At 37.3% G+C, this 16,107-nt stretch overlaps 2 protein-coding genes across 2 annotated transcripts; one reads left to right on the top strand and one right to left on the bottom strand.

The window, feature by feature from the left end:
• Positions 1–5,391: 5,391 nt before the first annotated feature.
• On the top strand, positions 5,392–14,339 carry LOC130748570 (interactor of constitutive active ROPs 3-like). Its single transcript, XM_057601793.1, has 4 exons — positions 5,392–5,599; positions 6,473–6,511; positions 11,741–11,912; positions 12,686–14,339. The coding sequence occupies exons 2-4, from the start codon at positions 6,492–6,494 to the stop codon at positions 14,138–14,140; spliced, it is 1,647 nt and encodes a 548-aa protein (XP_057457776.1). The 5' UTR covers positions 5,392–5,599; positions 6,473–6,491; the 3' UTR covers positions 14,141–14,339.
• A 185-nt stretch (positions 14,340–14,524) lies between these two features.
• LOC130748571 (fasciclin-like arabinogalactan protein 11) lies at positions 14,525–15,734 on the bottom strand. The gene has a single exon (XM_057601794.1). It carries the CDS (start codon positions 15,663–15,665, stop codon positions 14,763–14,765), a length of 903 nt encoding a protein of 300 aa, XP_057457777.1. The 5' UTR covers positions 15,666–15,734; the 3' UTR covers positions 14,525–14,762.
• Between the last annotated feature and the right edge of the window lie 373 nt (positions 15,735–16,107).

Consider the following 16,107-nt stretch of genomic DNA (forward strand, 5'->3'; position numbering starts at 1 on the left):
GTGAACTTAAGGCTTGAAACACACATATAGTTGCTATACCAACCAAAGAGCCATTACTTAATCCAAGCATATTTGTTTTATGCAAGATTTCAAAATCACTGATAGCTGCATATATCAGTGCATAAGCTGATTCCGAAAGCTCTAAAGTGAATGTCAACCTATTTATCATCTCACAAGCAAGCATATAGAATTTATCTGAGAACTCAAGTGCTTCACTGCAATGGTTACAACAGACAAACACCATTGCATCCTGATATATGTTCAAATTTGAAGCACCACCTATTCGTTTATCAATCAACTCGAACTGAACCTGCTCAAAACTGCTTAATGAGCATCTATCAATCATTGGAGCATATATGCAAACACCTTGTGTGCAACTTCTGAATCCACCGGGATCAAGTAAAATTGGCTCAAAAGAATCTCCTATCAATGTAACATTTTCACAAACAGCTTGTGGACAACACCAAGAACCATCAATCTCAAGCAACAAGTTCGAGCCACTCATCCAATTGAAGGGGAAATTCCATAATCCTAACCAAGACAATTGAAATTCTTTGATTGAAAGAAGGATTTGAGTTACCTCTGTGACACAATTTTCTCCAAAAAACTTATCGATGATGAGAGGAACATCAATTTGCTGAGTAACAGAATTCTTCACGAGACATGAAGAATAGGAAGATGAATCTGCTCCAAGATTGATCACACCCTCACTGAAATTTCCAAAAACATAAGCATTGGTGGCTGGTTTCCACGCCAGCAATTGAACATCTTGATCGGAAAAGAACGAAAGATGCGAAGTAAGGGAAGATGCTACACCAAGATCAGTGGTTGGCACTGAATCAGAAGCAATGGCTTCTTCCACGACAGAAATTGATGAAGAGGAAGATTCAAGAATTTTCTCAGGCACGGCTTCATCCATTGCTGAATCAGAGAAGGACGAAGAACCAGAATTGGAAGTTGTAGTAGCATCGCGAACTACCAGAGGCAAATGTCTCACCAAACTACTCAACGACGAACACGAACAAGACGATTCATAGGATGCCGAAGACGAAGATGAATCTGGACTTGATGATGAATCCAGCAGCGAAGAAGAAACGAAGTAACCCTTGCTGAAAGTGCCAAAAACGAACGGATCAATCGCCGGTTTCCACGCCGGAATCTTGATTTCTCGATCGGCGAAGAAAGAAACAGGCAAATGATCAAGAATCTTCTCAGAAATCGTTTCATCTACGGCAGAATCAAAGCACACAGAGGAAAGAGGAACTGGAGGATGCAAGACAGAATCATCATCTTCAACCTTAACGAATGATTCTTGCACCATGAGAGAATCAGAACCCATGACCATCGAATCAGGGAACGATGAAGGAGAAGATGAAACTGCAGCAATGTCTCCAATATCAGCGATCAAATCAGAGAAATCGAAGGAAGATAATCTCGCAGTGGTTCTCGCAGTGGTGCTGCGGCGGCAGCGCTTGAAGCCACGTCGAGCAGGTCGGAGGAAGCGCTCGTAACTCGGCAGCGGCGGCGGAAGAGGCGGTGAGCTCCATTGGAGCTCTGATACCATGTTAGAAATCACATAGATTTCTTCAATGGGATCCCAAACATAGCAAGAAGGAGAATAGGAAAATTGATTCCAATATTCATTCATTATTAAAATTGATTTTTGTAAAATATTACAATGAGTTTCCTATTTATACTAGAATTCTAATATCCCCTCGCAAGCTGGAAGTGGTAAGAATTAACACGACCAGATTGAAAACATAACTACCCAAAAACAAAGCAAAGCTGAAAAACAACAAGGAAGAAATGTTGAGCATTCTTGTATGAACGACAGACTAATCAGCATCATCTGAAGTGTGAACCACTTAAAATGTGGGAAGCAACTCAATGCAAAACGATGCTTGAGGATTGACAAAGGTTAAAGTCATGATAGCTTGGCTTTCCACCACTACAACAAGGACTGCTATCACCAGAATTCCATAGCAATAGCTGTCTATTATGCAGAATTCCAACAGTTTAAAATACCATACACTCTTGGACAGTTTCATTTCTAACTCAAGACCCAATTCTAAAATCTGAACAAGGTTTTGTAGCATATTCAATCTCTCATGAGTTGGAAACCCAAGCTGCTCACTAACTTTAGCTTCTGATAACCCACTCAAAAACTCTGCATTTTCTTCTTCAAATTCTGAATCACGGAAATCTCGATAGGAACATGCTGATAAAGAGTTGCTCATTGAACAATCATCATTGAAAACAGAACCAAAAACACACAGCTTGTCAACTACTGCAACAACATCAGCATCCTTGCACACAATTTGAAAGAAAGAGCCTTGGAAGAAGGTATTTGTGTGAAGCAATAGGAAGACCTCAAGAGCATGCCCAGTAAAATTTAACTTGATAGTGAATGAATTTGAAAAATTAGTCTCACACTTGAATTGATCAAAACACTGGTCTCTTTTATGGAAGAGTGTTGAACTTGCAGTGAACGAATCTTGGGGAACAAAAATACAGTCTATACCATTCTTAAAACCAATTCTAACAACTCCTTTCTTTGGCTAGAGATAGAGCCAAGATAAGCTTTATAAGGGTAGTGCGAACCTCAACTCTTGAGCTAGCTTTAGTGGTTGAGTATAGGCCTCCCAATTTCTAATATGGTATCAGAGCCTATCCTAGATCCATTTGTTGTTTGTTGTGGAGACCCCCCATTATTGGGCCACCCGTTGTTGTTGATCCCACGTTCCAGGTTGTTCAGTCCTGGACGTGAGGGGGTGTGTTAGAAGTCCCACATTGGCTAGAGATAGAGCCAAGATAAGCTTTATAAGGGTTGAGTATAGGCCTCCCAATTTCTAATATTGCATAAACTTGGTGAACACTTTGCAACAGAATATTGACTGTGCAATTCTGGGCGAGGGAGGCGATTTCACGAGTTCGAGCCTTATTGGATCGTGAATGGGATGCACAACTTGTCTATGTCTCAAAGGAGAAGAACAACATAGTGGATGGGCTAGCCCGACCCATATCTTTCATTTTTTCATTAATAATTATATTTTAGAAAATAAATAGATAATGATCACCATCATTTTTTTTGTCGAAGGTTCAAATTCATTCAATATTAAAGGTAGTCCAACGACACTTACATAAGATCATAATACATCAAACCTATTGAATGAAGAGAATTGGGTCATAAGCCCAAATAAACTTACAACAATTCATTATCACTTAAGCATTTAACTCCTTAGAAACATCTAAACCAAGTTAGAACTAAGAGAGATTTAAGAGAACATTTGCAAGTACAAGCCCAAGGATCAGGCCTAAAGCACTGAGACCATGAAAGCTGGGCCAAACAAACCATAGCCTTCAGGTCTCCAAACCCTAGCCAACAGAGGTGGCAGAACAGAGGCGGAATAGTGGCGAAAGGAAACAACTGCGGCTCCAAAGCTCAAACCAGAGAGGATCTGCTACAAACTGAAGTGAAAATTTGATAATGAAAACTTTAAATGTCACTTCTTCTACCTTGCCGGCTCTGCCGTCAGCAAACTCTGCTACAAGGCGATCCTCAACACCTCTAAAGAGGGGATATAAACCACAACAGACCATATCTGGAAGAACAAAGGATGAGACTAAGAGGTACCGTCTTGAACAAAGGGAGCCACAGTTGGTGGTTGGTGGTGAAAGTCGTGGCCGTGGCACCGGAGGGAGCAACGAAGAAGAAGCCTTTTAAGAAACAGAGGTGGCTGCTAGAGTTCTTCAGAGCAGAGCCAACATGGAGATGACAGCGGCGGAGGAAGTGGGCGAGGGACATGCGGCGGTGGAAGCGCTGATACGACGATGAAGGCTCATCCTGCAGCACGGTGACAGAGCGACGACCGGTGGTAGAGGTGGCGGAGGGACAACATGTAGCAACAAAACAGGGGAACTAAACTAAAAAGGAAAAAAATCCAATTATTGGATAGTAGATCCACCTAATGTGGAAGAGAACCCACCTTTTGTGGGAGAAAACTACATACCTAAAGCAGGAGAGGCCTCCATAGAGGAGGAGGAACCCCCAAATGGAGAGGAGCCCCCAAAGGAGGGTGGTGGCTGGTTGACTTTAGGTTGCCTTCAAACCCTAGCAGACAACGTTATGAGTTTAGAAATAGAAAATACTTAATGAACACTATCATGAAATCCTTTTTTTTTGGTTCAAATATCAATTATTGAAAAGGGACAGAGCCCAATTAAAAGGTAAAGCCCAAAAGAATAGCAACAAAAACGATTGGGCTGTTATAGTAAAAGCCCTCTCAAACCATTGTAGTGAAAGTACCAATATTTTCGACAAAAAAATACCAATATTTGTAAGAATGAAGAACATTCTTATCAATTTCTATAATTGATAGCTAAAATAAACACCCTTGGATCTTTCACGAATAAAATAGCTTATTTAGTCCAAAGTGACTTATTTAGTCAATTTTAGACATGCTTGGATTCTCTCCTTCTTCATCCAGCAATATTCTAGCCATTTGATTTATATAGGGATTTCTTAATTAGTTACTTTAGACCCCTGCGTCCCCCATTCACTCTCTTATTGATCAGTCTACCACTTCATATTACTTTTATGTTGAGAATTTAAATGTAAGTTGAAGTCTCACATTGGTTAAGTGTGGTGAGATGAAGATTATATAAAAGATATGACCCATTAATCCAATATCTTAAAATTTTCAATAAAGATGTGACGGATGTTTCTCTTGATGTCTTATTTTCTTTGCTCATAGGCCTCATTATCTCCTCAACAAGTTGTATAAGAGCCGATGGTTGATGTAGTCATGGTGACGGCTCGGCCACAAAAGGTGATCATATGAGAGTGATATGTACCATTAAGTAGTTCATGTATGTGGCGTAGGGTTTTTTTAATATCTTGTTTCCTTTCGCCATGAGCTCTCATGTCTCTCCAACATCTCATACATTCACTTTTGTAGCGGTAAAAGAAAGCCAGCCACCCTCCCAAGTCCCAACCAAGACTTAAAATAAATTTTTTTTTTATAAATATGCATTGGAGTAAAATGTGGAACCCAACCGAGTGTGCATTGGAATAAAAATTATAAATATATGAGATATATTGGGGCATAATCAAAAGTAAAATAAGATATTCCTGAAGGTTAGCTAAAATGATAAGAGTTAGGAAACATAAGGGTTTGGGAGGGTAAAAGGTGAAGGATCCAGGGTTCGAACCTTGAGGATGACTAATTTATAAATATTATTTGTCTATTAAAAAAAAGTAAAATAAGACGTTATTTGAGTAAAATGTGCATTAGTTCCTTTTGGAGTACTTTATATCTTATGTGACATTCCAGACCCACAAAAATAATATTAAGGTAATATACCAACTATTGAAGATGTTCTTAGGGGGGATTCGCATTTCTGCACTTGTACGGTCCATATATAAGAAATAAAAAGACAGGTACACACAGGCTCAAGATAGAGAGGACAAGAACCAAGCACCACATCAAAGAAAACAGAACAAATTTCATAACTCGATCAAGAAATATCAGACATTTGAATTGTGTTTATTGCTCCACCTTGAACTAGCTCAAAGCGCATGCCATTCAGTAAAGGCCGGGTAAGATTAAGTTGATAAGACTCATGTCCATGTTCTTTGCACTAGTATTATGTTGCTACTCAATCACTAGTTATTTTACTTGTTGTGTGGTGTTTCTTTTGGAGCTCTTTCTGCGTTTCCTTGTTGGACAGCTTTATTTCACTTTAAATTCCAGTATAATTTATTTGTATTGAAAATTTACGCCGAAAGAAAACTGGTAAATTAATGCGGTTCTCAATCTTAAAGTTCAGGAGCAGCAGCTTTCATGTGTTAACATATAAGGTCCATTCCATAATTTACATGTTTTGTTTCTATGTTAGTTCTGGGCAATTGTTTCTTGTTTTTGTTGTTATATATGCTTTAGAAACTCTCCTTATCAACTGGAATGAAAATCTGCTTACATTGTACTGAATTGATATTCAACCACACATTTAGATGTTTACATTTGTGTGAAAATGAAAAGAAAAAAAAAATGTTTTCATTTGTGATTACTGATTATAAAAGAGACAACTACACATGTATGGAATTTGACTAGTACGTACATGTGTAAATTGGTATCTTCATTGTTTGAGATGGTGAATTGGGCGACTCATACTTCCTCTGTTCTTGTGTTCTTCGATCTCCCTCTTGAATGAATATGGAGGATTTTTTTTTTAAATGAAAAGTGAAAACTACTGCAAACAAATCTTGAGCATTTATGGACTCATAGAAGATGATTAGTAGTGCATCCATTCAGCATGAACCCATTTATTTCCCCTACGTACCTTCATTGAACATTTGTACATTACATTGGATTCTCTTGTCCCAGTTAATGATATTGTTACAGTAGTTGTGGGTCAGGGAGCATTCAAGTAGTAAGGTCATAATTATTAACCCAGCCATTTTACTTTCCAGGATACAAGGCAGTTAAACCATGCAGACCCCCAAGACAAGGTAAAGCTTCAAATTTGCTCTTTTCTTTTCTTTTTAACATTGCTTTTTGACTTTCCTAGTTCAAAATGACATTGACTTTAGTGAACCCTTTTCTCTATGAATTGCACGAATGTACACATGTCTTTCTATTAGTTGTCAATGGACATAATACAAAGTTTCATCCCTGAAATTTAGGAATAATTAACTTATAACTATTATGCTGATTTTAAACACTATTTTAGTGGAACACATAGAATTTAAGCAACTCATGCAGAATTCGCTTCGATCATGGTTGTTTATTTTATTTTTAGTTGGGTCTCACTATATCACATATATTTATATTATTTAAGGTCATGACACTATTTAAAATGGTGAATGAAAGAGAAAATATAATTTTTAATAAAAAACAAGTAGAAAGATAATAAGCAACATTTTCTAATTTAAGCAACAAGAACTATCATGTTATGTTGTTCCAATGATGCTCTAAAATAAGCAACATTGCTTAAATGCTCCAATTGGATTAAACAACCCATTAGAGATGGTGTAAGAGGTCATACTCAATTACTCATGTATATACAAACTATAGCATGTTATAATTATAATTTTAATAGAGTAAAAGAATTGTGCACCTGGTGCGTGGATATTTGTTGTCTTCTCTATTTTTCTATGGAAGCGTGAACGTGAGAGTTGAATCTGTTCTATGCATTTGGTATTTTGGTGAATGCGTTTGTGACATGCTCAATAAATTGTCATGAAAAATCAATTTCATTATACTATTAGATGAGATTTTTTTTTGAAAGTACTATGAGATGAGATTAATGTCCTCTCGTTAGGCACTTGGCAGAGTAGCTTGAATAGCGTGTATTCTGTTAACGATGGTTACCAGTGGTTGAGAAGGGATGCTTTGGGGTACTTTTCTAGAGAGTCTTGGACCTGGATTTGGAAGTTGCAAGTGCCTGAGAAGGTCAGGCTGTTTGTTTGGCAGTGCTGCCACAACTCTGTTCCTACTGCTGTCACGTTAGCGCACCGTGGTATCCCTGTTCCAATCCTTTACCGTTGCTGCAATGGCGCGCCTGAGACTTTGCTTCATTGTTTGCGCGATTGTGAGGTGGCTCGCCAGGTTTGGTCGTCTTCCGGGTCCTCTTTCGCGAACTTCTGAACGAGTTCTTCATTTCGCACCTGGCTGGTTGTTGTGCCTCAGGATTTTTGGGAGAAGTTTGCTATTCAGACGTGGTGTATTTGGTGTGCTCGTTGTGGTGCGGTTTTCCAGAGGGCCCCCCGTTCGGTGCATTTGGTTATGGCTGCGGCTACTCCTTTGCTTCGTGTTCAGGGTGGTATGTCTCAGCGGGTGGCGCCTCAGCGCAATTCTAGGTGGGTGCGGTGGCAGCTTCCTCCTTTGGGTTGGATCTCGTTGTCAGTGGATGGAAGTTCGAAGGGAAATCCAGGTCTCGCAGGCTTTGGTGGTGTGCTCCGGAATGAGTGTGGAGGGTTTCTTCTTGGTTTTGCAGGCTCCATTGGTCGGTCTGAGAGCTTGCAAGCTGAGTTGATGGCCATTTACCAGGGCCTGCGGATTTGCTGGGACCTTGGGCATAGACAGGTTGTGTTTCACTCCGATTCTTCTCTCGTCGTTGATGTTGTGAAGGGGCCAGTTGAGAGGTTCCATGCGTATGCTTCTTTGGTCCGCTCCATCACTTGCTCTCTAGGCCGTGGCGTGTGGAGCTTCATCATATCCTTAGGGAGGGGAACGCTCCGGCGGATTTCCTTGCTAAGGTTGGCGCGGATTTACCTTCAGTGCAAGTTGTTTCTTATCCAACCCCCCATGCTGGTTTGGAGGTGCTGCTGCTAGCGGATAGGCTTGGTGTTTATCATCTTAGGCCTTAGTTTTGTTTTTTCTTTGCGTCATCTACCAAAAAACAAAACTACCGACTCATCATAACTCAATTAATAACAAAAGTCCAATATATCAACCATCATAATACATGTATTAGAAATAAATTAATGATTATTCGTATAATTGATATTAATGACAGAAACAAAATATATTCTTTTTTTTATAAGCAAATGTTAGTGGTTAGTAAGTTAGAAAATTCCCTCAAATTTCTCTTCCAGGATTCAAACCCTGGACCTTCCCCTCCCCAACCCTTATGTCCCCTAGCTCTTACTACTTGAGCTAACCCTTGGGGACATAAACAAAATATATTCTAATTAGTTGATTAATGATAATTCACATAAAATACAATTAGAATAAATAATCCAACATGTTATTTTATGTATTTATTTCTCCGATGATTAAAAAAAATCGTTTATTTCATCCCCATAATAACAAGCATTTTCGATCAAAAATATACAAGCAGCCGAAGTGTGACCATTGCACGAAGCTCACCTATTATGTGTTGAATTCATCTTAAAGCTTTGATACAATGTTATTAATCAATTATTCCAAAAGCTTAAGTTATTGAGTAAATAACTCTGAATTATTTTATATTATATTTCTAATAGCCCCTTCACTTAAGAGCCAAGTTAGGCTTGAAGCATGGGCAATGCACAAATATAACAATTTGTGCTGAATTTTTCACTTTTTATTAGAAGGACTGAGAGCGGCATGAATCAAATTCTGAACCGCTTGATCATAGTGATTCTGATTCCATATCATGAATTTCTTTTATAGGCAAATGTTTTTTTTGAAAGTCTTTATAGATAAATGTTAGTTCTTAGTTCTTACTAGATGACACATGAAAAATTATATTCTTAACACTATCTACTATATCAAACACTACTAACAAAAAAAAATACTACTTTGTTAAAGATGATTAACCGACACAAAATAAAAAGTTAATTTTTTTCTCACTATTTTCCACTTTGTAGCAGTAATAAAAAAAACCACAAAAGTGTTTACGTGATCTAGGGACTTTTGGTGGTCAGAACATGATATGATATGATATGATATGATATGATATGTGAACATGATAGCAACAGCCAACAGGATATGATAAGAGCATGATAGACTCTTACCTTATCATGTGTTTGAGGTGCACATGATAATGATACTGAAGAAAATATATAACTGGTATTCTATCTTGTTAGGATAAATTTTATGATAGCCCCCCCTCAGGATAACTTTTACACATGATGAACATGATAGGATATGAGACAGCGCAACAAACAACAAATAACAACAGGATATGATTATTATCCTGTCATATCCTATCCTGTCCTGACCACCAAACGAGCCTTAAGCTTATATCACATTAATATAAGTTTATCGTTTATTTGATAAACTTATTGAAATAAATTTAAAATTATATTTTACCATAAATGTTTTTAATTTTAATTTAAGAATGCTGTAAAGAATTGTGAAACCAAATTGAATTATTATTTTTGTAAAACTTATTCATATTGTTAGTGTATAGTTATTGTATGTTTGACTTTTTTTTGAAAGAATTATATGTTTGACTTGGATATGTATATTATTATATTTTTATTATATTAATAAATTTAAATTTATTTATTTCCAAAAAATATTACTAAATTTATTATATTATCTTTGACCATGAAAAAGTTGAATAGAAGGTAGAAATATATTTATTACATATTTTTATTATAATATGTTTGACTGCAAAATAGTTGAATATAAAAAATAAAGTTGAATATACTATATATAGCGTTGACTATGTATTATATTAGGCTTAATAGCACTTTTGGTCCCCCACGAATGTGAAATGTGCAAACGAGATCCCTAAACTTCAAAAATAGCATACTGCATCCCCGACATTATCCTCTGTTAACAGTTTTGGTCCCCGGGCATTTTTCTGTCCAAAAACTAACGGTTTCTGGATTTTCCAGAAAAATTCATCCCCTTCTTCATCTTCTTTAATATTTTCTTCACCTTCTTTCAATCTAATCTTTTTCACTTCCCAAAATCAACAGAGGAGATCCAATTGATGTAATGTAAATGAAATTAGTTAGTTTCAAATCAACAAAACCAGAAAGAAATCCCAATTAGAAACAAACATGGAATCCAGAAAATGAAGAGAACCAAAACTTAGATCTGGGTTTCACGGTTTGAGCAAAAAGAACAGATCTGACCCAAAACACTTCAAATCAGGGCAAAAAGAACATATCTCCACAACATTTATCTCAGAATAAAACCCCCAAAGTTTCTTCCTTTCCCACCATCAAACCCATTATTCTCCTCACATCGATCCTTCGATGCACACCTTGCATTCAACCTCCAAATTCATCATGACGGTTTGAGACCAAGATTATTCAGTAAAGTTTTAATCTTTTTTGAGAGGAGAAAGTATGGATTTCAGGATCGGTTTGATTGAAGGTTGGGGATTTGGGTTTGGACTTTGTTAGATTTGGTCCCTGGGATGGGTTGTTTGGTTCTGATGAGATTGAGTTAATGTTTGTTGGTTTTTGAGGTTGTAAAAGAGAGGAAGAAGATTGAGGAAGAAGATGGTATGGGGCGCAAGTTCTGTTTTTTTTTGGGTATTAGAAGAAGAAAGATCATTAGGAGATGAAGAAGATGGTAGAGATTGAGAAGAAAAAAGAATTACGAGACAAAAACGATGAAGATGATTTTGAATTTTAGATTTTTTTATTTTTTATTTTCTGGGTTTTGGGGTTAAGTGAAGGAGAAAATGATAGAAGAAGAAGATTGAGATGATGAAGTTTCTGGGGTTTTATTTGTTTTATATTTTGTAATTAGTTTTATTTGGTTTAATTACGTATTTGCCCTTAGAAACCGTTAGTTTTTTAACGGAAAAATGCTTAGGGACCAAAACTGTTAACGGAGGATAACGTCGGGGATGCAGTATGCTATTTTTAAAGTTTAGGGACCTTGTTTGCACATTTTACATTCGTGGGGACCAAAAGTGCTATTAAGCCATTATATTATTATATATATACTATTAAATTTATTATAATTATATACTATTAATTATATTTACATAAATAATATTATATATTTGTATAAAATATATTAGTATATTCTATATAAATATATTCAATAAATATGTTCTATATAGATATATTAATATTTTCTCCTTTTGTTTAGTTGACTAAACTATATATTATATTGAATATGTATTATAATATTATATTTGTATTACATATATTAATAAATTTATTATGAATATATATATATATATATATATATTACATAAATATTTTAGAAGCATATATTCATTTGCCAAAATAATTTATTTTATTTACATGATTCGCAACACTTGGATTCTCTAATTTCAGAACTAGCTCCTATGGCGTGCCCCATAGAGTCTGCCCTCGCGTTGCACCTCTGCTCAAGCCTCCTGCATTAGATATTAACTCTGCACTTTCATTGAGTCAAGCTAAGAAGACATCAAACGATAGAAGCCCCAAAGTCATTGAGCGAAAATCACCAAGAAGTCTTGTCCCAGAGGTAATGGTTTATGAATATGATACTATTATGCTGCATGTCATGTAACCTTCATTATAAGAATCATAGAGCCAGTTGGGATTATGTTTTTCCCTTTTCATTTGAAAAGTGGTGTTTTGAGGAGGTAATTGTACCCTCCTAAAGTAAGTCATAGGATTGAATATCCTGGGTTAGACACTTCATATTTGTTTTTTTGTTCATTCATACACATAGCTTCAGGATTGTGTACTCTCTTAGTTGAATAAGATAAATTGATAGCATTGTTGAGTTGGATGCTACAAGCTCTTTCCCTATCAAAACTTCAAGGTTTCTTGTTGAGTTCAAAAGCTATGATTGTTTTTTTTTTAGGAAACAATTCAGATTCACCCCTATAAGTCAGTGAGTAAAGGAGTGATCGTGCTTAATTTGTGTGCAAATACATGTTAGCTGTAAGATAGATATTAAAGGGGGCATTTTTAAAGGATTCGGTTCTTGAACATTTAGGTATGTGGAATCAATAGGGTAAGTTGAATAAGCTACTCTAACCTCTCATATAACTCATCAATATTGGTTCTATTCCATATATGTGTGATGGCATTGCATATGCAAGATGTGTGAAAGCTTTGATTGTTCTGCTTCTCAGCCTCTAGCTGATTTATAGTGTTCTGTTGTGCTTGGGTTGGTTGCATTGTTAACAAGAATTTGGTGCATTATTTTCTAGAGTACCTCATAATAATTATGCAACACTTAAAATTTGTCAAGAATTCTAAACCATTAAATATTTTCTGTTGCTTTAGAGGAAACGCCCTAGCAGAATATCTGAATTGGAATCTCAGATTTCTCAACTGAAAGGGGATTTGAAGAAGGTGAAGGACCAGCTCAATTTTTCTGAGTTGTCCAAGAAGCAAGCTCAGCAAGATGCTAAGGAGTCCAAGGAACAAATGCTATCCCTATCAGTGAAACTTGAAGATTCTCAACAGCAACTTCTGAAGCTCTCAGATAACTCTACTTTGCTGATCTCTGCCATAAGTGAAATTCAGCAGCTTAAGGTTCAGCTTGAATTGATTGCTAATTGCGAGAACGCACATACCCAAATTGCGGAATCATCAGAGGTGGAACTACTAAACTTGAAGCATAACTTGGCAGAATCTCTTTCTCTTGTGAAGAACATGAGTTCCCAAATCACTGAGGACCCAAAACTGGTCAATGAAACTTTGAGGAGACTTGAAGCTGCAAAAAGAACTGTAGAGTCCCTAAGAGCTGATGCTGCAAAAGCTGTTCATGGCTACAACTCTGCTGCTTTGGAGTTAGAGCAGTCTAGAGCACGGTTGAATTTGCTCGAGACACTTGTAACCAAATTTGACTCAGGCCTTATCAGTAACAATTGCAACAATTCTAGAAATTTTGCAGATAATGCTAACTTGGAGCAGGAAGATGAAAGATTGAAAAATATAGAGGATCCAAATGACATTGAACCAGAAGTTTCATTTCTGAGGTATGAGGTTGGACGATTGAGGTGTGGCGTAGAGTCTGCTCAGACTAAATTGCTGGAAGAACAGATTCAGAACATAGTGAAGATGAAGAATGCTCATGAGTCGATCGAGCGGATAAAATCAGAATCAAGTCAGAAAGTGTCTGAGCTAGAGGCTGAGCTGAAGAGAAATGAAGCTGAAAATGAAGAGTTGAAGGCAAACCTGATGGATAAGGAAACCGAGTTGCAGGGTATTGTGGAGGAGAATGAGAAGCTGAATTTGAAGTTTGAAAAGAGCATTGCAAAACATAGTAGGTTGAATGAGTGTGTGGCAGAGCTGAATAGTGATCTGATTAAGAAGGAGAGAGAACTACAAAGTATATCTCAAGATAATGAAATGCTGAAGATGGAAATCAATGAGGCTGTGATGAAACTTGAGCTTGTGACAGCTGAGGCAGAGGGGAGCAAGCAGAATGCTGAGCGTTTGGCTGAGAAGCTTGAAGTGGTACAAGCAGCTATGTCTGAAACAGACGCAGAAGTGAGAAGGCTGAGGGTGCAATCTGATCAATGGAGGAAGGCTGCAGAAGCGGCTGCTGCTACAATTTCAGCAGGGAACAATGGGAGACTCGCTGAGAGATCTATGTCTTTAGACAGCAGATGCAACCCTCATATGAATAGGTACTCAACTTGTTGTGAAGAAATAGACGATGATTTCCAGAGAAAGAAAAGTGGCAACATGCTGAAGAAGTTTAAAGAGTTATGGAAGAAAAATCAAAATTAGATACTGTCAGATTCAACAGTATTGTGTTGCTGGAGCTTTTATGCTTTGTAATTTTTTCTGCCTGCTACCTTTATTTTGCTACATACATGATGCCTAGATATTGAACTGTTTTGGTCATTTTGCTGGGATGGTTGTTAGTTAGTTGTTTAATGGATTATGCTATCTAGAAATTCCAATAAATTATATTTCTTTTGGGTCATATATATTATATACTATATGTTTTTACTTTTTACTCTTCTCTTGCTTTCTTTCTCATATTAATTTTGGTATAGACAGCCAATTGAAGTGTCTACAAGACTATAAGATGGGGTTTGGTTTTGGAAACACAAAAACCATGTTACACTAGTTAAGCACAGTTCTACACTAAAGTAAAGATGTTTGGGATTATGTTTTAATTTCAGAATTGATTTTAAAGTGAAACTCCACATGGTAGTTTTTGTGCTTTTGTGGAGCACATTTTACATAAATTCATAGATAGATACAAAGATCTCTGGAGTGTGGTACATGACAAGCACTCCCTCCTTTTTCACTTTCCATACCCAATCATAACACTCTCACTCAAATAAATATATCATCATAGTAGCTACTAGTACTTCATTGGTGTATTTAGATTTTAGACCCTTTAATAGTTCATGCTGTGAACTGCCACAAACACAACACCAAGAACAAGGTACACCAACGTTCCACACATTGTGATTCTCACACTGCCAGAGGTCTCAGCAGGAACAACCTGAGATGATTGCTCAGAATCTTCGGACGACGACGGCTTCTCCTTATCAGCCTTAGGCGCCTTTGCAGCGTCTTCCGGGGCCGGCGCCAAAGCTGGTACAGCCGCAATCGTCTTCTTAGGGAAGAATTCCGAAGGAAGAAGCACCTTACCAACATTATAAATAGCAAGATGCTTATCAGTATATATAATGCCATTGATTGTGGTGTTAACCTGTCCCGTGGAAATGTTCACACTGCCACCATAGCTAATCACGTTCAGCTCCACCTTCCCGGGTTTGTTTCCTGCCAATGTTCTCACAGGGTTGGTGAGGGTGTCAAAATTTGAGCTGGAGACAATGTCTGGAAGAACATGGAACTGAAGGAGCTCAAGCTTCTGGCCATTGGAGAGGGTGTTGAGGAAGCCCGGTTTGAGTTCGGAGAAGGCGCTGTCTTCCGGGGCGAGGATGGTTAAGCCGCCTGACTTGATGGTTAAGAGCTGGGAGTTGAGTTGGTTGTTCAACTGGGTGGCTTTCATGAGGCGGATGAAGATGTTGAAATTGTTTGCTTTTCTTAGGATTCCTACAATGTCAGTGGCGGAGGAGGAAGTGTCACTTGGTGGTTGGGGGAGTGTAGGGACTAATGGTGTTGCAGGGGCTGTGGCTGGTGGGGTAGCGGAGGATGGTGGTGGTTGAGCTGGTGCAGAAACTGGGGATAGTGCTGCTATGGTAGTGGTGGGAAGAATGGAACAACAGCATAGGAGGGTAAGTAAAATTGTTAATGAAATGGAAGATATGAGTGATTGCTTTGGCATCATCATTTTTGGGTTAATTGGTGTACTTCTATAAAGGTTGGGATTGTTGTTCCAAAGAGAACTGTTTGATTGGTGATTTGGAGGGATGGAGTGATGGGTTTTTATTGAGGCCTTTGGACAATGACTTGCAGGTGAAATGTTAGATTAATTGTGATTTGTGAATATAGATATTGTTATGTGGTGAGGGGATTAAGGTGTTGTGTCAATAATGATTGAGACAAGTTTGGGTGAGGGAGCAATTATGGCCTGTTTGATTGTGTTTTTTTTATTGTTTTTAAAACTGTTTTTGAAAATGATTTTTAAGAACTATTTTTCAGATTAAAAAAAGAAAAGAAAAACTTGTTTGGTAAAAATGATTTTGAAAGCAATTTTGGAAATATTTGATAAATTTATTCTCAAAACATGTTTTGGGGAAAAAAAAATGGAAAACTCATTTGGTTGCATGTTA

The sequence above is a fragment of the Lotus japonicus genome, chromosome 3 (assembly GCF_012489685.1).
Source record: "Lotus japonicus ecotype B-129 chromosome 3, LjGifu_v1.2".
NCBI lineage: Eukaryota > Viridiplantae > Streptophyta > Magnoliopsida > Fabales > Fabaceae > Lotus > Lotus japonicus.

Coding starts and splice junctions, on each gene's coding strand:
- LOC130748570 (XM_057601793.1), top strand. CDS start 6,492: ATGCAGACCCCCAAGACAAG. Junction 6,512..11,740: donor ATGCAGACCCCCAAGACAAG/GTAAAGCTTCAA, acceptor CTCTAATTTCAG/AACTAGCTCCTATGGCGTGC. Junction 11,913..12,685: donor CAAGAAGTCTTGTCCCAGAG/GTAATGGTTTAT, acceptor CTGTTGCTTTAG/AGGAAACGCCCTAGCAGAAT.
- LOC130748571 (XM_057601794.1), bottom strand. CDS start 15,665: ATGATGATGCCAAAGCAATCACTCATATCTTCCATTTCATTAACAATT.